Source organism: Vulpes vulpes, chromosome 7 (genome assembly GCF_048418805.1).
Source record: "Vulpes vulpes isolate BD-2025 chromosome 7, VulVul3, whole genome shotgun sequence".
NCBI classification, from domain to species: domain Eukaryota; kingdom Metazoa; phylum Chordata; class Mammalia; order Carnivora; family Canidae; genus Vulpes; species Vulpes vulpes.
Genome location: NC_132786.1, coordinates 11592494 through 11620259, shown reverse-complemented (window position 1 = coordinate 11620259; position 27766 = coordinate 11592494). Strand labels below are relative to the sequence as shown.

The 27766-nt window shown below is 38.7% G+C and overlaps 1 protein-coding gene across 1 annotated transcript in view; it reads right to left on the bottom strand.

The window, feature by feature from the left end:
• DGKI (diacylglycerol kinase iota) overlaps positions 1 to 27766 on the bottom strand; it is a 419283-nt gene that overhangs the window by 104249 nt on the left and 287268 nt on the right. Inside the window, 1 exon segment of the mRNA XM_072762958.1 lies at positions 13730 to 13830. Coding sequence (XP_072619059.1) covers positions 13730 to 13830 — 101 coding nt within the window.

The following is a 27766-nucleotide window of genomic DNA, read 5'->3' as shown; positions in this document are numbered from 1 at the left end:
TGGGGAAAAAAATCTTTGCAAAACACATATCTGGTAAAAGACTGGTATTCAAAATATGCAAAGAATTCTTAAAACTCAAAAGTAACAGTCAATTAAAAAGTAGGCAACGGGGGATCCCTGGGATCCCTGGGTGGTGCAGCGGTTTGGCGCCTGCCTTTGGCTCAGGGCGCGATCCTGGAGACCCGGGATCGAATCCCACGTCGAGCTCCTGGTGCATGGAGCCTGCTTCTCCCTCTGCCTGTGTCTCTGCCTCTCTCTCTCTCTCTCTCTCTCTCTCTGTGTGTGTGACTATCATAAATAAATAAAAATTAAAAAAAAAACAAAAAAGTAGGCAACAGGATCCCTGGGTGGCTCAGTGGTTTAGCGCCTGCCTTTGGCACAGGGCATGATCCTGGATTCCCGGCATGGAGCCTTGCTTCTCCCTCTGCCTGTGTCTCTGCCTGCCTCTCTCTCTCTCTCTCTCTCTCTGTCTATCATGAATAAATAAATAAAATCTTAAAAAAAAAAAGTAGGCAAGAGATCTAAACAGACAGCTCACCAGATAAAAGACTTAGATGGTAAATAAACACATGAAAAAGGTGCTCAACATCATATGTCATTAGGGAATTGCACATTAAACAACAAGATACCATTACATATCTGTTAGAATAGACAACATAAAAACAAATATTTGACAACACCAAATACTGGTGAGAAGGAGGAGGCAATAGGAACTTTTATTCATTGCTGATGAGAGTGCAACATAGGCAGCCACTTTGGAAGATAGCACTAAACAAATTCTTACCAGCAAAACTATTCCTTGGTATTAACCCAAATGAGCCCAAAATCATGTCCTCACAAAAATCTGAACACGAATATTCACAATTGACTTTATTCACAATTGCTAAAACTTGCAAGCAACCAAGATGTCCTTCAATAGGCAAGTGAAAAACAAAACTTATCATTGTACAATGGGTTACTATTCGGGAATGAAGAGAAATGAGTTTTCAAGCCACAAAAGATAATGAAGGAAGCTTAAGTGTATATTGCTAACTGAAAGAAGACAGTGCTGCATGATTTGAACTACATGGTATTCTGGAAAAGTATGAAGAGTAAAAAAAGTCAGTGGTTGCTAAGGGTTACAGGAAAGGGATGGATTAATAGGTTTAGCCCAGGGGTACTTAGTGCAGGGAAGCTACACTGAATGATACTGTCTTGGTAGATATATGCCACACATCTGTGAAAAACCATAAAACTACAGAACACAAACATGAATCCTAATGTAGAAATGTGGACTTAGTTAATAATAATGCATTAACATTAGCTCACCAATTGTAACTGAATTTATCATACTAAAGCAAGATGTTAATAAGGGAAACTGTGTGCTGGGGTAGGGAGCCTACAGTGGGGGACTATGTGGAACTCTGTGTACTTTCCACTTAAACTTTTTGTAAAGCTAAAACTGCTCTTTAAAAAAAAGTCTATTAATTAAAAAGAAATAAAAAGCAAGAGAAAAGAAAAAACAGGCTCTGAGTTTCCTATAGACAGATACTTTGCTAACATCCGAGAATCTATTTACACGTAGAAAAAGCAAATGTTACCGACTTTCTTGGCCATAGTTTTAACACTATTCAAGAAGTCACACAATGATGGGTAGAAGGGACTAGAAGTAAAAATCAGGGAGGGGAGGCAGGGGACTAGAGAAAGGGAGGAAAGTCCTAAGGGAAGATGGGAGGAGCAAGTGGAATCTTCCTATGGTCCTCATTAGTTTTGAATGTGTCAGGGTTATCAGGGAACTAAAGTTCTAACTTGATGGCTGATAATAATTAAAGAGAATGAGTTGGCAATGTTTCAATCCAATTTTTCCCCACAAGTCCATTTTATAACAACTTGTCATCATTAACTGCCACAGCTCAATGGAACCAACAGGGGAAATTAATAGGCATATAGCATTCAACAGGATATAGAACATCCTCAGAACTTTATACTGCACCCTGCCATAGCTGGGGTCTGTAAAAGGTTTCAGGAAACCTGATTCTTGTGATTAAAAGTGATCCTAAAGGTTGTACTCCATAGCTTGAGCTAAATCTCCCCAAAATTAGTTCAAAACGTCACCACAAGATAAAAGTCAACTAGGTAGTTTTCATTGCATTCTATGTGAGTATAATATTTTGGATGCATGCTTTCTAGGAAGTAGCAGTTTCTCTACAAATCTGGGTTTCAAACTACAGTTCGAATTCTGCTTCTTATCCTAATAGTAAACTAACTGAGAAGGCAACCCAAGGGACAGCCAACTCACTTTTTAAAAAATTCTCTTAAATACTTTGTCATTTATAACCTATAATAACAACTCCTGGTACTCACTTTCATTTAACTGGCCAATTGTGTTTCAGATATATATATATGGAATTGTATGAAAATATTTTTCAGGTCTATAAGTCATCCACTTAATCACTTGACACACAAGTTTTAAGGATTTTCTTGTGCCAGCAACAACTAGAGTGCTAGGAAGTGAGGCCGCAATACTGAATAAGAACCAGTACCTGCCCTCAAGATATTATAGACTGGGAAAAGAAGAGGGACATTAAAGACATCCTCTTGATTATATACCTTGTGATTGGAATTCTGACAGACAAGAAACTAGTGTGTTTAGGATACAGAGAAGTTGCACATTTCCTAGGTCAGGATACAATTCATGAGGAGTTATCCCAAATGAAGACAATAAGGAAGTCTGGCAACAGAGACAAGAGTTTTTCAGGCACAAGAAATTCCCTTAGTTTTAGATCATCCTTAGATTTTGAGAAACCAAGGTCTCATAAACAGCAAATGTTCAGGACTTAGGAAAATAGATGGATGCAGAGTACAAGCTGAGGCCAAGGCCAGAGACTTGCATTTTTTTTTATGTTAAGAATTGAGACTTTATTCTTAAAAAGATAGACAGATACTATAGGGTTCCCAACAGATGATAAAAGTTTCAGATTTACATTAATCTAGAGGGCCTTAATGTTCCCCTCAGCTTGACTATACTTAAGACAGTGTCTGACCTCCCAATTCTTATTTAGAAGACTTCCAATTGTAAATTACTTCTCTGTCCTTTTAAGGTGTCAATCTTCTCCCAGCCTCTCAGCCACTTTTACAACCCTAGAATGTCCTTCTCAAAGACCTGGGAGGCATCTTTTTGAAATGGACCCTTTAAGGAAGATTGTGTCCGGATCCTTGAATTTCCATGGGTTGGGTAGGAGCCTACTTAATTGCTGCTAATAAGTGACAATTAACAAACACAGATAGCCTAATCACAAAGACTAACATGCCAATGTCCTGCACTACTTTTCTACTCACTCATCCCTCTGCTTTAAAATTCTCCTGCCTTTTGTTACAGGGGAGTTGAGTTCACTTTCTCCTTCTTATTGCAATAGTCTTGAATAAATTATTCGTAGCCTGTTTAATTTGTCCAATGCAATTTTTCTTTGACATTTTAGAAAAATCTTTGGCAGAGATATGAAGACGATGAGTGGCAGGAAGGTGAGTTAGGAAGAGCTTTAGCTCAGTTCTATGAAATGCCATAATCTTCCAACTTAGTATGAAAGCTTAACAACAATAACATAGATTTCTATTTTTGATGCAGAAAATTCCATTTCAATGAAAACTCCTATTGTCACATTCAATGAAATCCTAGTACAACAAAATGTGTTATAAAATTCCTTGGGATTTATTCCCAGCGTAAAATGTAATAACAGCTTTTAATGGTGAGATTCTAGAATGTACTTGACAATGGGCACTGGAAAATAGAATTTCTTCCAGGTGTATTTATCAATAAGGTAGGATTTATAAAATTCCTAGATACAGAGAAGAAGCACCAGTGACGACTTACTAGAGCTAGTGCTCTAGTAATTAGGAGATAGCAAATATTTGGTTATGACATTGGAATCTTAGCTACCTGGCCTGGCCAGCCAAAAAAATATGAAAGTCAGATGAAACGTTAAGGGTTCAAAAGCAAAGATTCATAACTGTACCACATACTTAAATACTAAAAATGATGGTTAGAGACACTAGTTTAAATTTCAAGATCATACTGTCTGTGTACCATTCGGTGATGCGCGAGGTCACCAACAGTTAGATACGGAAGACATAATCAGTCACATAGCTCTGAATTTCTGAGTTCATTGGATACATGTAGAGAATTAATGATACAAAGATTTCCCAAAATCTTCTGAAGAGGCCTAAATCTCTTTCTGGAAGCAAAAAGAGTAAACAAATTATATGTAGACAGCTGCCACATAAAGATGTGAAACTGGGCAGATTTCAGCAAACCTATCCTTAGAATCTGACAAGCCAGGGGACTCTGATTCTGTTTATCAGTGACTCCAGAGGAGATTCATGGGTCAGGGATTCAGGAAACCCACGAAGTATTAAGTATGAACTATGAAAAGTCTACAGTTTTCACCCACGTTAGTAGCACACAAAATTGTTATTCTGAGTCAATCCGCAAAGAGGTTATTATGTTCAGATTAGTATACATTTCTGTCCGGGGTTCTATTTGGTTCAACATCTTTACCAATAAGTTGGAAGAATACATAGATGAAATGTCTATCTTGATGAAGCTCAAACTCTGAAGTTATCTCTAACTACAGTGTCAGGCTAGAAATAGCTTAAAATTTAGATTGCCTTATATTTACGCTTCCAATTTTAATCACTCAAATTCCAAGTGAAGAATATTTGGCTTAATAATAGTTCATGTCAAAAAGAGCTCTCAAGAAAAGGTCATCATTAACATTTTGAGTTTCTTTTAGCTAATTCTGACACATCTAAAGAAGATAACTTATATTCCAATTCCCTGAATTTGGAATAGTAGGAGACTCAGGTTAAAAAAATACAAATTAAAATTTGACTCTAATCCCTAGCACCTAGAACAGTGCTTGGTACATGGTAGGTACTCAATAAAGAATTGCTAATGAAGAAGTGAATAACTAAGGAGGGCACTTAATGGAATGAGCACTGGGTGTTATGAGCACCGGTGTTATATTGTATGTTGACAAATTGAAAATAAAGAAAAATAATATATTTTTAAAGTGAATAAATGCACTCAAGGATTTTGGGTGGGGGGGGTGGATCCTTCCCAGCCTTATTTTAAAAATCAGGTGCTCTGTTACTGTAAACAAGATGCTTTCAGAGCTGACGTGCCCCACCCAGATGAGGTGACACAAGGAAGCACTCATTCCTTCAGCTCTCAAGTGGTGGCTCTACTGATAACTCACAGCTGAATCCTTCTCCAGGAAGGAAAATACCCTACTCAGGGTTTGCTTCCTCTCAGCGGAGAGCCTGGCTTGAGTGGAACAATCCTTGTTTCAACTGGGACAACCCTACATGGCCATCCCAGATGCAAATGTCCCTGTGGGAGGCCTCTGTTGCAATTGTCTTACAGCTCAACATCTTCCTCTGCCCTATCCTGATGGTACTTTCCTCCGTCTTCACAAATGCTGTTCCCTCTTGGAGAGTCCCCAACAAACCTCCTACATCTAAAACTCAAAAGCCTCAGATTCTATTTCTGAGGAAACCCAACCACTTACAAAAACTATGATCCCAAATCCTTTTTAAAAACACATTTCTATAAGTGCACAGCTATGTCTTTACAAAGAAGTAGAGCTGTGTATTAGGAAAGTGTACTGGCTTAGGAGAGAGATGCTGCTTCTTATTAAAATCCCATCATAGCCATGTGACCCCGGGTGAGGCAGTGTTTCTAAGTGTCCCTGTGATAACACATGCATATGGCATAGATGAACACCCTCTGTAAACCGTGAGCAGTGTGTAGACACTAGCTGTTAAACACAATGCCATGATTGCAGTGGCACCCACACGTTAACATGATAAATAAAAAAGCAATAATTTTATACAAGGTCCTTAGAAGGAAGCCTTTAAAGAGAAACCTGACTGCAATCTGAGTTGATATCCTAGAGTTGTCAACCTGGGAAGGTATCAACAAAGTGAACTAGGTTGGTGTATAAGCAGTAAGAATTAGTCATGATTTTGTGTGTGTGCACAGAATAAACTAAAGGGGGAAAATATTCCTTTGGGTAGAGACTTGAGGATGTACCTACAATAGATGGTTCTCATTCCCCAAACCTACATTTCAACAATGAAAGAAGGATCAAATATTAATACCTGAGGCTTATTTCCTTTCTGAGACCTACCATCATCAGCATCTAATTCACCAAAGCTCTGGAAGCACATATTTTCTTATAAACAAAGCAAGCCTTTGGGTCATAAACAGAATTAGATCATTTAGACATTTATATTAAAAGTAAGATCACCATCTTCCAGCCTAATACCCTCCTGGCATCTGAATTTTTGAGGCTGGAAAGAAAGACAGTGCACTCATTTATAAGTTAAGACCCCTAGGAACAGACTGGGTCAGGCTCTCTGCACTTATGAAAAGCCAATGAATTAATCGATCCATATCGAAAGTGCTGCTTAGCAATTCTGTGTGAGCGACTCACTGTGTTGCTCTTCACATTGATTCTTTTCAACTTGCTCTGCTCTTCCTGAACACTGATACTCTCCTGTCCCTACTGTTATCTGGTAGGCTTGCTTTTTATCTCACTGAGAAAATAAAAGTCATCAGAATGGAACTTCTGCTTCTCTCTAATACCCAAACCCCCAACTCACCTGCCTCTGCAACACTCCTCTGCTTTTCTGCTCTGTACTCTGTACTGGTGCCCTGGGCACTAGATCCTATCTCCACCCACTCCAAGGCATTACCCCTGCATTTGGTCCTCTCTCCTGAAAGGAGTTCTCCCTCTCTAGTAAATGGGTTCCATCAAGAGAGACAGCTGTACTATCTTACAAAGTAGAAAAAAATCCTCCCTGGGCTCCAGGTCCCCTCCCAGCCACCATTCCATTCCCGCTTCCCTTTTGTAGCTAACCATCTAAAAAGGGCAACCTATGCAGATTCACTTCCTTCCCTCCCATGTGTGCATGTAGCCATTCTAGTCATCTTCACTTTTTCACTCTTCAACCTCTTGTAGGGTGATGAATAATTACCCTCGGCCCAAATCCAAATCTGATGACCAGTTCTTAGCATGCAATCCTTATTCCACCTCTCCCACTCTGGGGCATTCAGCATAGTTCTCACTGTTCTCGCATAAAACATTTTTCTTCTCTTGGCTTGCAATCAACAAGTTTTTTTTTTTTTTTTTTCCTGGTTCACTGTGTGCTGCTTCTTGGTCACTGGGGGCCCCCTACACCTCTCCTGTCTCTATTTACCAAGTTTCTCAGGCCAAAACCTCAGAAGATTTTGGAAGAATTAAATTATATAAGAGGAATAGAAATGTTAGGATATTTCCTTGCTCACAGTAATGCTTATGAGTTAACTATTACTTTCACTTACTATTACATTTTTTTAAATTTTTTTTAACGATTTTATTTATTTGTTTGTGAGACACACACACAGAGAGAGGCAGAGACATAGGCAGAGGGAGAAGCAGGCTCCCCTCAGGGAGCCCGGTGTGGGACTTGATCCCTGAACTTCAGGATTACACCCTGAGCTGAAAGCAGAGCTTAACTGCTGAGCCATCCAGGCATAACCTAGTATTACATTTTAAATAAAAAGATAAATACACAGTATAGACAAAAGACAGAGAAGAATAGTAAAAGAAACTAAGCACAAAACTCTGGGTAAATGTCAACTCATGAAAAATAGGAAAAGACAAACACGCTCACAAAGGGATATACAGTGTCCTTCAGAGAACAGACTGGAATCATTTTATTCCTTAGCTTTCAAAATGGAACACTTACCTCCACCAAATGGGGGCTCAATCCCCACTGAACATCCTGATTGTTAACTTGTTAAATGAGGGGAGAAGACTAAATTTTACATGAAGCTATCAACAGAAAAAATATCAGTATTTGTTGCAAATTCATGAAGCAAAATGCACTTACAGAATTTTCTAATGTTCATACTCATGAGTGATGTGTGTGCTTTAAAAACTTCGCTAAGAAGACATGTCTGGAGGAAAAAATATTAAACCCTATGTAATTTCTATAGGGCTAAACATTTACTATAATACAGTTCTTAGGAAACGCCTAGTTTAACCACTGTGTGTAGAGCAGATAAGGCCAATGAAGCCTGAAGAGGATAAATGCATTGTCCAAGGTCATACAAGTAATTAGTAGTTAGATTGGTTTTTCTCATTCTTGCTTCTACATTTCCATCACTTTCTTTAGTCACTTAAGTGATGTTTGCTAGGAATATAGGTACCTAGTGTTTCCATAGCCCTACTGGAATTCACATGAGAAAAATGCTCCAATGAATCAGGTACTATTTCTGTTTTTTAACCCCCACCACCGTTTGCTAACAGTAAGCACTCAATAAATGTGTACTGCATAAATGATATTGTCATGTTAAATGTCCCAATTTCATTTTCCAATGCCTATTTAATGCAGTGGATAGTATATAATTGTCACAAACACACAGTTTTTGGAAGCATGGATGCATCTGAATGAATGGCTCCATTATGCCACATGTATTAAAATAAATTCACTTGAGGTCAAATATGGACACTAGAAACGATGAAAACCCCTGTGATAGACCTCCCCCAAGTCTGAAGATGGGCTAAACGTAGTGATTCACAAAAACAAACAAACAGACAAACAAACAAACAAACCAGCATTGCGAAAGGAAAAAAATAGTAACTTCACAGTAGAGAAACCTAGCAAGTACAGCCTTAACCAAGTGATGAGGTTACCATCATCATGGATATCATATGGGTGCCAGGGAAACTCTGATATCATGAGACTAAAAGGAAACTACACCTCTACAGTATTTTTTCCCCAAGAACCTTTAACTCACTTCACTCTCATTATGAACTAAGCAATAGACAAAGCCAGATTGTGGGTATTCTACAGGACACCTGGCCACTATTTCTCAGGACCATCAGGGTCATGGAGGAAGAAAAAGAAAGATTCAGAAACTGCCATAGACCAGACAAGTCTGGGAAGACATGCCAACCAAATGCCATATTTTGTCCTGAATTGGATTGTGGAATAGAAAGTACAGATTTTAGTTAATAGTAATGAAGCAATATCAGTTTATTTGACAAAGGTAGCAGGGTAATATAAAATGTTCAGCAATTGGGAAAACTGGGTGAAAGGGATACAGGAACTTCCAGTAGTATCTTTGGAACTTTTATAAAAATCTAAAATTACTCCAAAATAAGTTTTTAAAAGAATATTTATTTGATTTTTAGAGATTTTACTTATTCATTTATTTGAGAGATGGAGAAAGAGGGAGACCATGAGCCGGGGTGGGGCGGGGGGGAGGCAGAGGAGGAGGGAGAAAGAATCTGAAGCAGAAGCTGTGCTGAGCATGGAGGCCCAGAGGAGCTTGATGCCATGACCTTGGGATCATGACCTGAGCTGAAACCAGGAGTAGGATTGAGCCACTCTGGCACACCTTGATTTATTTATTTATATGAGAGAGAAAGAGGGAAACAGAGAAAGAGAGAGAGAGAGAGAGAGAGAGAGAGAGCATGAGTGGGAGAAGGGCATAAGGAGACAGAGAAGCAGACTCTCTTCTGAACGTGGAGCCCTAACATGATGCTCTAGGGACCCAGAGATCATGACGTGAGCCAAAACCAAGAGCTAGATGCTTCAGTGGCTGAGCCACCCAGGCACTCCCAAAATAAGTTAAAAAAAAAAAATCAGTCCCAAATACCAGATGATGCACGTATGAGGCTGTCTTAGGACTCAAGAAGTGTGCAGATAGATATCTAGCCAGATCACCAAATATGGGCACTCAGTGTTTACATGTCTCACAGGTTTAAATATCCTGCCATCAGAGCAGTGTCTTGTCCTGGCAGACACAATAAATGTGAATTGAGTGATTATGTTCTCTTCCCATAATCTTTCTGTGATATTTATCAGTGTTTTCAACACTGTTTTTGAAAGTGAGAAAGGGAGTTGGAAGGTGGTAGCGTGTGTACTTTAAAGTGAAAGCCACAGGTAAGAGAGGTCAGCTGGCTTTTGGACCTGCAGATGAAAGAGCAGCCAGTGTGCCTGTAGTATGTCTCGAGCAACAGCAACCGCAACAATCAGAGCCATCACTCTTAGAGAGAATGCTTGTGTGCCAGACTATGTACCAGTGGTTTCATCTACAAGATTACATTGCACCCTCTAATTCTATGAGGCTGCAATTATATTCTCATTTTAGAGCTGAGAGATAGGATCATCAGAGAGATTATTTATTTGGTCAAGGTTCCAAATGTGATTCATACACAAACATGTCTGACTCTTCCACCACAGTAGTAAATGAAAGACAAGGGAATTCCATTAAAGCAACTGTGTAAAGAATCCTAATATCATTAATCTTTGCCAGAGAATAATGTAGTGAGATGTTATATACTATACATTATACAGGCTTATAAACATCCATAGAATTCCCATTACACTGAGAAAGTGTAAAAGGATAGTTGAACACTATACTTGATAAACAACAAATGTTAGTCCTCTCCTACCTTTAGAGGCTACCCCTATTTTCAATTAGTTTCAAACTGGTTTTTGCTTGTATTTTAAGGCCTACACCTGTATGAATTATCAGGGCAATTCAAAAGCACAGAGTATACTAATGCCAGTTTACACAGGGTAGAGTTCAATCTTGGCCAGGATCAAGTTATTCTAGATATAAAAATACACGTTGCATCAACAAAACTCCTTAGGAGTTAGAACTATAAGAGATTTTCAATAACTAACCACCCTCTGTCTAGACTACATGATTACATGCTTTTTTAAGGAGTCATTTATCTACTTCATTCAGATTATGGGAGTGAGTTTCTGCGATCATTATGGATTTACTTTAAGGATTTTTAAAAATGTTTCTCTTTATGTTCTGCCTTTTAAGCTGAATAGACTTTCCTCTTGGACATCATAACCATTATCTTGAGGGTTAATAATTCATAAATCCAGGAATGAGATTCTAATTATTTTAAGTAAGTCTGAAATTTACTGGCAAGAGCCAGGGAAGGGACTGGTATATATTAACCCTCTTTAAGCTATTATTTCAGGGGGACTGCCCCCAGGCTAGCTGGAGCTAAATGGAAGAGGGATGGTAAGTCTTTGAAATAGTGTAGTCATCTTTATCTATGCTAAAATAAGCAAGGTAATTAAAAGAGCTGCCATCCTCTAATTACCAAGGAGTCCTGCCTTATAGATGGAAGTGGGGCTTTGTTAGACAACAAATATTCAAGCTTGTAATCGAATATAAACAATGATCCAGACACATGAGCAAGATCCATTAAACAGTGATGGCAAACAGCCACATGCTGCCTGGATGAATCACTTGGTGTATCATCAAGAAAGGGAACTAATTTTTTTTGGGGGGGGGGACTAATTTTTAAACCCAATAATGCAGTACTGCTCTAGTTCAGGGTTTGTATGTTGACAATAAATAGATGGCCGAAGAGGATTCACTCCCTTTGTGATGCAGGTCAGAGTGCAGTCCTCAAATCCCTTTTATCTATATGTGTTCTATGCATTTTATTTAATTGATGCTTCCGAAATAACAGATCTATTTTGGCATTGTATGTCACAAATGGACTTGAACTGGTTTTCATCTTTATACTCAGTTTGAGCTCTGCTAGTCTTCCTGTGAATCTGTAGTTGGTTGCAAGTTGGAATTAGGCAAGAGAGTGAGGGTGATAATCAAATATATAATCCTGAAGGACAAACTTCCCTGAGCAACCACAGTTTAGGTGCATCACAACTACATATTCAATGTGGAATGTCTGAGTTGGCCATCTTCACTTCTAATTAATATATTGTTTCCTTCAGACTCAAATCTTTAGAGCAAGTTAACTTCTTGATTCCCTCTTTGAGTGTTTGTCCTGAGACCCATAGACACTGCTGAATTTACTGGATTTAGATTTATACCAAGTCATCTTCCCCATTTGATATAAGTTTCCTTACAGAGAAGTTGTATCACAGAAGATATGATGAGTAAAGCATCTGCCAGGAAATATCATCTTCTTGTAAAAACTCAAATCACAATTACCTATGTCAGTGGTGGACAGATAATGTCACAGAAGAGATAGAACAGATCATTGAAATCCACAGATAAGCCTCAAATCCCATTTCAGCCCCAAATTTCAAATGCTTCCCTACTCCTAACCAACTTTGTTTAGAGTCTATGGTAAGCTGAAAAATATTACTGACTTGAGTTCCATTCTTTCTTTTTTTGGTTTTCAAAAATTATAAGCTTTTTGTCCATAAGTTTGGAATGAGAAAGGACATAGACACTCTTCTTTAGAATCAGTAACCTTTACAAGTCCATTTAAGTTACGCAGTAGCTAACTACACCTCCCAATGCAAACATGTATGTCCATCGCATTATGAGTTAAACTAGATTTTGTGCTAGTCTGTCACTTATAATCTCATTTGTATTAAATATATAATCTGTCATTCATAGAAGGGAGAAATACAAAGGGTCAGGGAAGTACTTCTTCTTGACTTCAAACTTTCCAAGGAGAGGAAATGAGAGTGAAGAACAGAGAGGGAGAAGGCTGGGGAACAGTTAGAAGGTATTGATGTTTAAGGAAAAGAACCAGAAGGGCTGAGGCAACTGAAGTGGCAGAGAGAATTCAGAGAGGAGGAATTTCACAGAATTTGCTGGGATGTTCAGTGGTTGGGCTACCAGGGAAATAGACCCTTGCTCACTGCCACCTCCAGAGTGGAAAGTCCCTCACTGACCCCCCAGACTGACCCGGGACTTCAGGATTTCCATCCACGAAATCCCACTCCGGATCTCAGGTTCAGAATTACAACTTGGAAATCATTATCCCAGGAATGTGTCCCCTATGTTCTTCCTGCCAGTTTGAGCTATTTGTGTCTTCTATTTTAAGTTTATAAACCTCTGGTTCTATGTCAAATTCTTTTTGTTCTTTTTTGGATCCCTGCCTATGCCCTGGGATACTGGTCCTGATCTTCTCTGACTTTACTGCATTTCACTATTGGCCTCCGTAGTTATAACAGAGCCCAGAACCCTAATATCTAAGACACCTGCGGTCTTCACATCTTCTGGCCTACTTTACTTGGTTACCTCATATATCACAGTACAGACAGGGAGCCAAATGTAAGTGGAATGTAAAAAGTGCCCAATAAATACTGAATGATAGACAAGATGAACTAAAAACTAGCTATGCATTTAAAGAAGCATGTGGAAAATATGAACATTAAGAAGTATTCATTCTTTGAGTCAACTTAAGATTTCAGAACAATGGCATCTCATCATCCGTGAGTCACTTTATCATGACACTGAGTATTCTGTGGGCCTCTGACATTTATGCAATCACATAATAGCTAGAAGCATTGGACATGTCTTTGCAGATAACTGGCACACCTGCATGAAGAACAAGGATAGTATTTGGTAATGCAGACATTTCTAGACATTGTGATACCATATGACACTTGCCAACTTTCTGCTTCCTCATTTTAGGTGAGCCTGAGCCTAAAGTGTTTAATAAACCAACAAATCCTAACTTGGCATCTCCAGCACAATAATTTTATCTTGCTACTTTCCTTTGTTCAGTTCTATTTTCTTCAGCCCATAAATCACCACTTGGGGTTCACACATTACTGTGCTTCCCTTCATTTCCCTAACCATTGTTTTCAGACACAGGATGAATCTATTCATCAAACCAAGGAGGGTCAAGAAGCTGAAGATAGGCTGATCACATGAGATCAACTTTAGGCCCTTCCAACTTACAAGCTTCCCGAAGTTTCTCTTTGTCATAGTGGAATCCTTCATAGTCTTGTAAACTGATTTTGTTCACCCGGATCCTCAGGCGGTCTGGGACAGATTGGGGACTGCAAAACAAATGAGAGAGTGGAATTGAGAGTCACATACACTTGGGAGAACTAAAGCCAATAATGTTTCTTCATGCTTGGGAGAATAAGTTCTCATTCAAACCAGAATTGGAGGTTCTTTACCACAATTTGGCCATTATCTGGAGAATACATCTCCAGATACCTCAAGTTTCTGGAATTTAGGTAAGAACATGGAAATAAGCAGAAAAAGCTTCTGGAAGCCTCTCCTGTCCTGTTTACTATTAACTTATTAAAAATTCCAATAAGCTCATGTGCTTAGTTCTGCAATAAATTAGACATAGCTAATCTGAAATTGTGAGACATGGCACAGAGCTGTAAAAAACTCCTCTAGGAAAATATGCCCTTGTTAGCCAAATATAACAGTTTGACCCTCAAAAGAGCCAAAAAACAAAAACAAAAACCCTCTAAAAAGCAGACCAAGAATTAAGAAAGCATACGATCGAGATCAAAACGGCTCTACGTACCCCAACAGTCTGAAGGAACCTCTCAAAGTTTAGGACAATAAATTCTGCCTGTGATGGTGATTTTTGAGTACCCCAAAATGAAGAAAAAAATTTAAAATTTGTATAATGTACTTTCTTTAGAAAGGGAATGAAGTTGTAATTCATTTTCAAAGAACTCAATCCAAATTGGTTCAGGATAAATGTTAAACAATTAAAAGAGGGTAGTACCAAGGTTTCCAAATCATCCTGTTCACTTATAGAATGCCCTTGGGTTTTACATAGTATTTTTCAAAGCAGTTTAATCATTGGTATTAGTTGAGTGAAACAATTTAATCTTCATCATCACCATTATGGATCAATGCATTTCTTCAATATATTAATACAACACAATCCCCATCTGTCCTTCAGTATTACTTTATACTTAGATTTCATTGGTTCAGATAATTTTAGCAAATTTTGAGATTGCTTCTCCTTTCTTGTGTTATGGAATAAAAATCACTATTGACCAAAGTAGAAAGAATAGCATTATTCTTCATTTCAGTAAAGAAGGGAAAGACTGAAAGAGGAAAAAGGGAAAGAAAGAGAAGAAATAGTGAGAAGGAAGAAGAAAAAGATAGATGGAAGGAGGGAGTGATAAAATATTGTCAGGATACCATGACCCCCACCTCAAACACATACATACATGGAATTTCACTGCAATTCTGGAAGAAGGGAAAAAATAATTCAATCTCATTCTCTTGCCTATCACCTTATCTTAGGGAAAGTATAATTAACTCCCTCCATACAGATTCCCACTCTAATACCCCCAAAACAATATATAGATCCAACTATGGATTCATATGTGCACACCCATATGTAGTTCTCCTCCTCCTCCCCACACACAAAGATAGTTAGATACAAGAGCATAAATCCTAAAGATAAATGGTGGACAAATAAAAATGTCTGAGGTTCACTGGGTTTAAAACTAAGCTAATAGGAAATGACAAGATGGATAATTCTGAGAGAAAGTTTTGAGAAGACAAATCAATAGACTAATTCATTCAGAGTGTATCTGTTGGGTGTCCACTTTGTACTGGGCATTGTGCTGATTATGGAATAGGCATTGACAAATAAAACTGGTAAATTGAAATGGGCAATAGAATTTAAAGGCATGTTTTGAATTAGTAGAACACACCTTAAGTATCATATATAACCTTACCATCATTTACAGACAGGGAAGCAAAGGTTCAGAAGGGTAAAGTGATTTTACGGTCACATAGCTACTAAGTGGAAGAGCTGGGAGCAGAGTCTTGGACTCTTTACTCATCAGTTTCATGCTTGCTTTATTATGTGATGCCAAGAATCCTGTGGATTTGACAGCAAAACCAGAGAGCCTGAATTAACACAGTCAAATAATCTCTATGTGGTGTTCAGACTGTTATCAATAAGCAATCAACTGGGGGAAAATTATGTAAACTGTGGTATATTGAAACAAGAGAACACTGGGGATTTACAAATGAGTGTCTAGATCTACAGTTGTTTAAAGGAAAGTCTTACCATAACACTGTGAAGTGAAAAAAAGTCATGGAAAATTGTATCTGGAATAATCTCCTTCATGTAAACTGTGGAATCAGCATTTGTATTTGTATACAAATGTCTGGAGTGAATGTTCAGTGAGCTATCCCAACCAGTTATCTCTACATGATGGGATTTAGGGATTATTTTACTTTGAGTATCATCGTTTTTAGAAAAAGATTTTAAAATTATGTCAATGTATAAATAAATGTTAACTCAGAACCAGAGTAAAAATAAGAATTACAGTAGAGAATGTTAGATATTAGATGTGAGTAGATAGGAAATGATAGGAAAGAATTTAAGCAATTATCGGAGTGATCATACAGTATTTATACCAAATGCTCATTCCTCAAATTAAGAGGGGTCTGATCTTTTCAAGTTTACCCTAGTGACCTGAAAAGATTGTAATTAGGAAATATTTCCCCACAAGTACATTAGGTAAGAGGGAAGTGATAAGCAGAGAATGTGGTGGCCCACCAGACCCTCTGGGGAGGACAGAAGTTGAAAGAGCTCTACTTCAACAAATTTTGAGATTACTGTAGAATTAATGACAGCAACCTCTAGGATCCTCTAGCAGGCTAGAGGTATCAGGAATAAGACCTGGGTCCAGCAGTAGCTGTAGAGTAGAAAAGAGGATTCAGAGAATGACTATAGACCAGTCACTGTACACCTTTCCCCCAGGCGCTCCCCACTAGCCAACCAGTGTGTCCTGCCTTTCTCATGGTTCAGCCATGCCCACTCCCTGCCCACATGCTTCTGTCTCCCAGCTTTGTATCTTTGCCCACCAATTTCAGCCACACTGTGTTGCCTCCTGAGCCACAGTCTCCACCAATCTTCCTGACCTGACAGGTGGCACACCATGGACATACAATAGGACCTGTCATTTGAATGGAACTTTCCAGATCCAAATGAATTCATATATTACCTCACTTCCCCTCCAGAGTGATCAGCTAGGCAGGAGACAATAAAATGGAGACTCTGGAACTGCCTGTTACTCTCCCCCATCCCACCTTCTTAGACACTCACTCCCTTGCTGTCGGCACCCATCTGTTCCAAACGACCTACAAGACATCCCACGTTCCCACCAGCCGCGGCTTGCTTGCTTAAACATCCTTCTAACTGAGGTACTTGGTGTTTGGCCTGTTATCAACTGTTGGGGACCATCAGCTAATTTTAGGGCAATCATGGGGTCCATCGTGGAAGTCTCCTTTGAATTATTTTGGATCCTGGACTAAAGTAGGCAGCTCAGCAAAGTGTAAGAGCTCAGGCTCTGAGTCAGGTCGCCTAGATGGGAAGTACAGGTGTTCCAATTACCAGAATCAGGAAACCCTGTGTTTTCAGATTCCTCACCGGTAATGTAGAGATAACAAGATCCACTACACAGGTTTCTTTCAATCCTCATAACAGACTCTCCTCATTCCAACATTCTCACATGAATACCCTTTATGGACAAAGATACTATGAGGATTAAATGAGTCAATACCAAAAGATGCCTGGCTCACTGTAAGTGCTCAGTAGATACCAGCTATTATCAGTTTAATCATTATTCTGACAACTACTCCCCTACATAAGATTTTGCTAATAAACAATAGCATCTGCTGCTGCCAGGTAGTGGAAGAAGTTCAGGGGTGTGCTGGGCCCGCCTAGGCACTTCTGACAAGCAGCTGGGCTTTCTCTGAGGGGAAATGGTCTAGCCTGGATAGGGCCATCATTCACCTGGATCTTCTCCCACAGGTATTTTACAGGCCAACCAATAACATGAAAACAGACAACTAGAACATGGGGAAGATAAAATACACAGACATTAAGTGAAAGCCAAGCAATTCAATTGTGTCCCTTTATGTCAAAATATATTAATCTCCCATTAATGGCTGAGTGGAGGTGGACGATGACAAAGCTGTTCCTTGGAGTCTGGGGAATAGCAGTGCCATTAGCTTTCTAAAATTAAATTTTCCCAAGAAAGTTAGTAGAGCATAGAAGAGATGAACTCCTGGATAAAAATGAATTTGCCTCCATGCCAACATCTACCACAAACTATTCCTATACTGATGTAGGCTCTGTGGTAGGGGTTCTAAATCAGACTTCTGTCAAAACACTCAAGGTTCTGAAAATGGACTCAGCAATCTTTGGATTCCCTCTGAAATCAGGACAGTGACCTCTACCTATTACCTTATCACAAATTTCCTCTGAAATGTCAAGATTGAGTTTTCTGCAGATGTTGGAAGTTCATGACTCTGAACATAACTCCTAAAGGTCCCCATGACAACTCCCTCAAGAACTGCCATAAAATAATCTCATTAAATGAGATTTGCATTTTGGCTCCAGACCATGCCTTCCCATAGCCACATTATACACACCTGTTACCCTGAGGCACTGGTGGGGGAGGACGGAAGTGGAGCACCATCCAGACAACTCCCAGAACACTCAATGCTATTCAACTTACACCTTCCTTACTACACAGTCCTCATAACAGAATCTCCTCATTCCAACCTTCTCACATGGATACCCTTTATGGATGAAGAGAATGAGCTGAGGGCTTTTGTTCCCCAGGGTTACTTCAAGGCCGGCAACACCACAGAATTCATTCTCATTGGAAACACAAATCATGGGATCCCTGGGTGGCGCAGCGGTTTGGCGCCTGCCTTTGGCCCAGGGCGCAATCCTGGAGACCCGGGATCGAATCCCACGTTGGGCTCCCAGTGCATGGAGCCTGCTTCTCCCTCTGCCTGTGTCTCTGCCTCTCTCTCTCTCTCCCTGTGTGACTATCATAAAAAAAAAAAAAAAAAAAAAGGAAACACAAACCATATGGGAATAATATCCTTTAATTTTAGGACACTATAACACAGTGTGCAATGCAAGATGGAAACTCAGAAAAATCTTAGTTCCAATCTGAATGCTGTCAATTAATATGTGTTTGACATTGAGAACCCTAAAGTTACCTTGGCAAAAACATTCTCTGACCTGAAAATGGAACTGATAATAGGAATATGTGAGCACTGAATGAGAAAATACACGTAAGACAGCACATCCCTAGTAAATAGTGTAAAATATATTGTTGTATTCTTTTAAAGATTTTATTTATTCATGAGACAGAGAGAGTGGCAGAGACATAGGCAGAGGGAGACTCAGGCCCCTTGCAGGGAGCCCAATGTGTGCAGGACTCGATCCCAGGACCCCGAAATCACTCCCTGAGCCAAAGTCAGACGCTCAACTGCTGAGCCACCCAGGTGTCCCTATTGTTTATTTTTATCAATAGACTATTATTTTTATCAATAGACAATTAGTTAATAGTCTGATGCTTCAACTTCCACAAGCATTTTTTTAATGTAATCCTAGATAATATCATAGCAGAGGCCAGAGTCACAGCTCTTAGTAGTTAGTAGATACTGAATTTTAGCATAATGACAGTTTGATGATACAGGCAGGGAGCCAAAGACTGAGTTACGTAGCCATCTATAGGCTATGGGATGACAAAGCAAATGGGGACTGCAAATGTTTGCAAGATATCTTAAGGATACTAAGAATATAAATCTTCATTCATGTTCCGTGCGACCCTTAAAGTTATATAAGTACTCTACATTTCGTACTTCGTAAATGTCCAATCTTCCTTAACATTTTCAAATGCTTCAGGGTAAGACCCGCCCCTTAAAACACTCATTAGGTAGATTCACTGATTTTTATGAGGAACTGTAATTTAACCAGGAATTTGCTACTCATATATAAAGAGTTTTCCTTTGAAAGGCAGAAAACATCACAACTTTTGTCTGCCTTTCTCCCTCCAGGCCTGATTTAATCATATGTTGCTTTAATTTATTTCAAGCGATTGTAAATGTGAGATTCTACTTGACCATAACCTACATATAATACATTTCTGACTACTTTCCAAAAGGATTCCTTTGAACTGGCCCTTGTTTTATGAACGGACTTTAGTGTGACTTCATGGCACAAAAGACTATTCCTCTTCTTTACAATGCCAGCACCTAAAAGAGTCTAACCTGGGTTGTTTACAATAAATGTTTTTAAACAAATGAATGAAATGCAAGAAAGCTGAATTCCTCTGGGACTATGCGTGGCCCTTTAGCCCAGTTTGACATCATCTGAGCCACTCCATAGCTGTTTTTCTCTTTGTGAGCCCTAGGTAACCCCTGATGGAGTTGTCCATTTCTGTCCTTTTCCCATCCAGCTCTCCAAGATCTGGAGGTAAATCTATGCAGGATGATGCTCCTTCACATCTTAGCTCTAGGGGGATCTGCACAGAGAGAAAAGAACATACAAATGGTAGACGTCCCTACCAGGAAAGTATGTAAACCATTTCAGGACCGCCTGTTCTTCAATTAAATCACAGTGAACCAGAAACATTGACCACACCACATCCTTTCATCAGCTATCAAGCTGGGCCTTATTTAGATATAATTATATCCAAGAGCTTTCTTTAACAACTTCCCAGAAATTGCTGCAATTTACCCTGGGACATTTTCAAGCTGCCACTGCACAATAATCTATCTAAAAACACATCCAAAGAGGCCTCTTTGCATTGAGCAGTGAAACCAAATTGAATCAAAGCTTCTGAACAGAGATTTAAAATGGATTTCTGACACCTGCTGTGTTCACAGAGCACTCTTAGAATTCAGTTGTCTCCTGCCTGGAGTAGAGAGAACAATGCCTCAGAAATTTGAAAAAAAAAAAAAAATTTAAAGGAATTTTTGAATTTGGGACCAAAGATAAACCAAGATTACATTAGCAGCAATCATGAGCTCCCAGGGTCCAACATGTTTTTCTAGAGAAAGTACTTTTTTTAAAGGTTGTTAGTTGTTTTTCAATAGAAGTTGCTGGGGTGCCTGGGTGGCTCAGGTGGTTAAGCATCTGACTCTTGATTTTGGCTCAGGTCATGATCTCAGGATCCTGAGATAGAGCCTGGTGTGGGGCTCCACACTTAGCAGGGAGTCTGCTTCTCTCCCTCTCTCTGCCCCCCACCCCACTTGCACTCTCTCTCCAAAATAAATAAATAAATCTTTAAAAAAAAAAATTCTCTCCCTCACCTCTTGTGGTCTCTCTCTCTCTCTCAAAAAAAAAAAATAGATTAAGTTGAGTAAGTTCTTAAGACATCCATCTGTGAGGTGGTTAATATAATATGTCATAATGGCAAATTATTTGAGACAGCTATCCCTCTGGATCTCCAACAAGATAATGGAATTACAGCATTACAGAGTCAGGAGAAAACTGAGATGTTCACTAATTCACTGTTTGCTATTCCATCTGATTGTATATTGTGTCTCTGATTGCAGCCATGGCTGCTCCATCTCAGCTTGACCCTCACCAAGTGTGGAAGGTGAAGGATAGAAGTGCTCTATTCTTTGTTTAGACTATTCTAAGCATTTGTAAATTCTCCCCAAAGAAACTATATCTCTTTCCATAATTTATTGACTTCTCTTCTACTATTTGGGTTGGAATTGGGTTTTAAGTCACTGGGATAATCAACCACAGACACTAATGGCAAAGGAATGTAAACTTTAAGCACCAGGCCTAGACACATATCAAAGAAACTATTTGCTGACTTAATGGCTAATAGATTAAAAATAGATTTTAAGTACCAAATATCAGAGAACTTTTATGCAACTGGTAGAAACAGATATTTTTAAAGTTTTCTGGAGATCTTCAAATACATATTGAGATGTACATTTTCATGCTTTCTATTGGAATAAATTTTTTTAATTCTGAAATTGTGATAAATGAATATGCAGCGGAGTGAAATTAGCATGTGGTATTACAGACTATTTCTTCAGCTGGGTGTCAGGCTCCTGGAATGCAAAGGAGAAGCAAAGACAAAGAACTAGTAGTTGCTTCACTTGGTGGCACTATAGCAGCTCAGCAAGTATAGCAGTTTTATTTCACTTTAATGGAAAAGAACCCACTAGCCTTGGTCAATTTTTCAAGTTCTCCAACCATCCTCTTCTTTTTGTGATAGTGAATGTCATAACTGTCATTGCCTTGGTCATCAACTCTGAGACTTGTATGTGGAATCATCCCATGTGTACATAACATTACAACTTCTGAGTTCAAGAGTCACAGATGTATGTTTTTTAAGCCAAAGACCCCCAAACTTTCCTCTACATAAGAACACACTGTCCCTTTACTTTCTCCTTTCCCTTTATCCACGCTCACTAAATCCACCTCTCCGTCCTCACTCAAATCCCCCCTTCAGTAGGATTCCTCCCTCTGGTTAACTCCTGGAGCACTTTTCTCTGGATTTCTGTTCAAAATACTCTTCTGATTTTCCACCTGCTCCTCCTTTCCCTCCCTTGCAACTCATCCTCCTTTATTTGTTTTTAAGATTTTATTTATTTATTCATGAGAGACACACACAGAGAGGCAGAAACATAGGCAGAGACAGAAGCAGGCTCCCTGCAGGAGCCCGATGCAGGACTCAATCCCTGGACCCTGGGATTATTCCCTGAGCCGAAGGCAGATGCTCAATCGCTGAGCCACTCGGGCGTCCCAATTCATCCTCCTTTAAATAGTGTTCAAATATGTATGCTTCTCTACCCCCCTCCAGTAGCACCTCCCCTCCCCCAGACCAAGCTACTATCATCTCGCACCTAGACTGACTGCCATAGATGGCGCAGTCAGTGTGAAATGTAAATGTGATCATGACATGGTAATGCTTCACCCCCATTAAATCATGAGCTCTTCGAGGACAGGATGCCAGCTACATCTTATCCAGCAGTAAGATGCTGCTTCCTACATGCACTTACTAATTTTGAAGTGAGAACCAGTTTTCATGACAACTACATTCTTCATCCTACCTATTCATGTGTCCTATGTAATGTGCATCACTGACCAATCAACAGAAATTGGTTCAAGGGAAAATTCAATTCCCATTACTAAACTAACAAACAAAAAACAATCTCAATGTTCATGCTACCCTCACAGATGGGGTTGATTCTCTGGTTTATCTCTGGTTAATAGGAATGGAGAAAAATGTCCACTTGTAATTAGATACCACCTACAGATTTAAATCTCCTGAGAGTTTCCTGCCCTAATAGTTGCTGAATTGGCAACTAGGGATGACAACTTCTCAGAAAACTTTATAGGAGTTTCAGACCTTAGGTCCCCAATTATACTCTTTTTATGTTGTTTTATGTTTAAAGAGTATAGGAGCTGGACAAATATCATGATGAAAGGCAAAGGAAACAAATACCCCTGGGAAATCTAGAGGGATGGAATTAAAGGTAGAGGGTGCATGCATTTTTGTAGAATCCTGCAAATTCTAACTGCTGAATGAAGAACAGTTAAGAACAGTTGGAATGGGAACAGGAACTCAAGGTTAGTCTTTCATCACACCAGGCAAGAATCATTTCTGCCTCATGAGATAAGTCCACTTGATAGAGGTGTCCTGGCTATTAAAAATGACTAAAAATTCTCTCATAAAATACTAACATGGGCTACTTATAGTAGCAGAGCCTGCAGTGGCTTGGAGAATTCTTTTGCTGCTCTGATTGTACAGAGATCCATTAATTAGCTCCAGTGGAATAAGGAAGGAAACCCTGGGCCTGAACCAATGAGACATAACAGAATTATGTTAGTCTCAAGCCATCCAAATGGCTTTAGACATCATGTGCTCAGAAAGACAGACATTTTTTTCTCCAGGTTTCAATTTCTATGTATCAAACAAAAGGAAAACCAAGCATTCATTTGCTATTTAAATGCTAAAATCTTCCTTTGGGTTTGCAACCACAAGCTGTTGTAATATCCTGTTCTTCTTTGTAACTGATAAAGAAACTGTCTTTCTTTTGGAAGAGAGTATAGAGCAAGTGTTGGGATTTGTGTAGTTTAAAAAGTGTCCTTCTAGGGCACCTGGGTGGCTCAGTCAATTAAGTGTCCTACTCCTGATTTCGGCTCCGGTCATGATCTCAGTGTCATAAGATGGATCCCTGGGTTAGGCTCCATGCTCAGCGAAAAGCTACTGGAGATTCTCTCCCCCTTCTTCTGACCCCCATCCAATAAATAAATAAATCTTTAAAAATAAATAAATAAAAATTAAAAGTGTTCTTTTACAAAAGAAAATAATGTAGCCCTTCACACATATCATAAAGGAGTAAATTAGGCCAGAATTATTAGCATATTTGCTCACCTTATAGAAACCCTATACACTTTGATGAATCAAGTGGTGATATTTGATTGAGAGTAATATTTATTTTTAAAAAAACCCTAGAGGGGCACCTGGGTGTCTCAGTTGGACAAGTGTCTGCCGTTGGCTCAGGTCATGATCTCAGGGTCCTGGGATAGAGCCCCACATTGGACTCCCTGCTCTACCAGAGAGTCTGCTTCTCCTTCTCTCTGCTCAGACTCTCTCTCTGTCTCTCTAAAATAAATAAATAAATAAATAAATAAATAAATAAATAAATAAATATTTAAAAATAAGTATCTTTTTTTGATAAAAACCTACAGCACATGTCATCTAAAAATATTTAACACTTATTTCATCTCTGATACTATAGGAAAAATTGAGAATTTTTTTAAGTAAAAATAACCAACAAAGCAGAAGCCAAAAATGTGTAAGACAATAATGGTGTAAAGATAAACATGGCCATCTTAATAAGGTAGAGAAATGCAACTTCACTTAATTTGAGAAAGGATTGAACATATTACCAGATGTGTTCCTACTGGAAACTATAGGGCAAAGGAAATAGATCTGCACCCCTAGGAAACAAGCTCGGTAAGAAGAAGATTCCATATTTGGTTTACATCAAGGAAATAAAAAAAGTACGTATTGGCCTAACAGTAAACGGCATTACATAAGAAACACTTCCTTAAATGGTTTCAGCTTTCTATATAAAACATTTTAAGAAAGGACACATATACTTTCTTAAAATCTAGGTATTCAGAAAATTTGTGAAACCATTACTCATATTAAATAATTAGTATTTTACCATGTTGCGTTTGACTCATGTTCCCCTCCAGGTTGACAATGGCTTGCAAGATCTGGAATACTCAGTGGTGCTGCATCTGGCCCTAGGGAGGAGAGGACACCACTTGTTTCCTATTCATCCACCTATAGCTGGGGGAAAGCTACGTCCTCCACTCATAGCACAGATAGGCTCCCACCACCTCATGCTTCCTCGTCAGAGATCCATGAACAAATCAGAGTCCCCAAACCTGACTCCTCTTTCCAAGTCAGTAAATGTAGCCAATTAGGCAGAAACTGTTATTGCCACTCTCTAAACCCTAATCTAATGACCAAGGGAATCTTTTTATATCATTCTTTTGTTGGTGTCAAAAAATGGAAAGAACAAAGACACCTTCATAGAACAGTACTTGCAAAAATCATATAATTCTTTTTTTTAAGATTTTATTTATTCACTCATGAGAGACACACACACACAGAGAGAGAGAGAGAGAGAGAGAGAGAGGCAGAAACACAGGCAGAGGGAGAAGCAGGCTCCATGCAGGGAGCCCAACGTGGGACTCTTTCCTGGGTCTCCAGTATCACACCCTGGGCCGAAGGCAGATGCTGAGCTACCCGGGCTGCCCCAAATCATATAATTCTATCATTACAACTACTAATCAACAAAAATTTAAAAATAAATGCAAAATTTGATAGTAAACTTGAGGAAAAAAAAGTTCCTTAAGATATACTTTTAGTGGTAGACTAATAAATTGCTTGGATGGTCAAGAGCAAACACAAATTAGTCAAAATACTAACTAGTTACCAAAACTAAAATGAAAATAATGGAGGAGAGAAGGAAAACAATGGGTTCTGCTGAGAATGCCATGATAGAATATGAATATAAATCAGGGTACTTTTGCTTAGGTACATTTCCCTTTCTCCTTTCTCTTACCGTATTACAGAGCAAGTCTCTACCAAAGGCAGTATTTTAACATTTCATAAGCCAAGAACCTCTCATCGAGGAAACATTTAATTGTTTTACTTTGCCTGAGCAACAAAATATCATCAGACCAAAAGATTTATATCCCAATTAGAGACATAAATCACCTCTCCTGAGAGCCAAAGGAGAGTCTACATGATAAAGAAAAAGTACAATTCTCTCTAATACAAAGCTGAAAACTTCGGCCTTTTGTTCCATTTATAATCCTTCCAACATCACTTTCATTTTAGTCAAATATCTGAGCTCCAACTTTGGAACTTGCTGAATTCATTTTTAGAATTTCATTTTCTAACACAAAATGTGATGAGTTCTGGGGATTAATTAAGTGTAGCATCAACAAGGATTTTCTCTTTCTGCCTTTAACCATGTACTTCCTTTTCATTTCCTGTAAGTGTTTCGGGGCATTATGACAGATCAGGAAACTAAACCACATTGGTATAATTAAATTAAAATTCTACAAATAAAGTGTGCACTGCAGCTTATTACTACCTCAGCAAAGCAATCCAAACTAAACACCCTGTTGGAGTGCTCCAAACAAACATCTAGATTTCTTTGTTACTGATATATTCCTCTGACTTATGATAGAATATGGTATCAGTTATCATTGTAATACTGGAGTAAAAACTGCAATGCTTCTCTTTTCTCTCTGAATGCAGCAAATCCATTAATAACACTGCAGATTGTGGTTTATCTAAGATAAAAATAACTACTTTCCAGAAGGTTTTTTTTTTTCTACATAGAGAGTCCATTTGTAAATAGATCTTTTGTTCACAAACTCTAGCAAAATTACTCCCTTCCCTTTGCATTTATAGTCTGTATTTCTTTTTTTAATAATAAACTTATTTTTTATTGGTGTTCAATTTCTATTGTTGCTTTTATTACAGTAATACCTTAGAAATTCATACATGAATAAAAATTTAAAGTTCATTTTGTTTGACCATCTTATTTTATAGAAATAAGAATTGGGTCCAAAGAGGTCAACAACAACCTTACTGCACCCAAATACCAAGAGTCTGCTATAAATAAAAGAGCAATATTCTTTAGCCTTTCTTATACCTTTTAATAAAAAAGATTTTAAAGAATTAAACCATTAATACAAGTCACATACACAAAGTTCAGTCTTCACACAGTTGGTGATAGGAAAAGAAACAAAACTAAAATTCAGTCCAATTTATCTAGTATGAGGCTGGATTGTGTCATCACCTCCCCTCCCTTGTCCCCATCCCCCCCCCTCAATTCATATGCTCTTAACTCCAGTACCTCAGAATGTAAATGTATTTAAAGATAGGATCTTTAAGGAGGAATGAAGTTAAAATGAAGTCATATGGGTGGACCCTAATCCAATTGGCCTGGTGTCCTTATAAAAAGAGATTAGGACAGACACACACACACACACACACACACACACAGAGGGAAGACCACCTGCAGACACAGGAAAACAACCACCAACTATAAGTCAAGGAGAGAGGACTAGGGAGAAACCAACCCTGCCAACCCCTTGATCTCAGACCTCCAGCCTTCAGGCTGTGAGGAAATATATTTCTGTTGTTTGAACCACTCAGTCTGTGGTAGTTTGTTACAGCAGCCCGAGCAAACTACACAAATACCTTCTACAGAGAATCACTACATTTTATTTTCATCCTACAACTACTGATTATGAAAAGATCACACAAAGAGAAGAATGAGAGGCATCTGATTTTTCATTTTCCAAAATTCCTACCTGGCTTGGAAATCTAATCTCTGCTGGTTTGATGTCACTGTTTAGGATATTCAGACCTTAATTTCTACTTCTCCTAAAAGTCAAGGTACATAGAATAATCATATAAATAATACATATTTGTATTGTGTTTATTGAACTAATTTATTTCCAAAGTCATTTTTTATTTGGAATTCTTAAAATTTATTTTGATTAAATAAACAAAGAAATTAATAAATTTTCCTCCTCCTTTGTCTTGCCCAGTGGGCCTGGTGCACACACTGTACCTGAACCCTCCTACAAACTCTCCCCATGGCTCTGAAGCTGATTTGTGC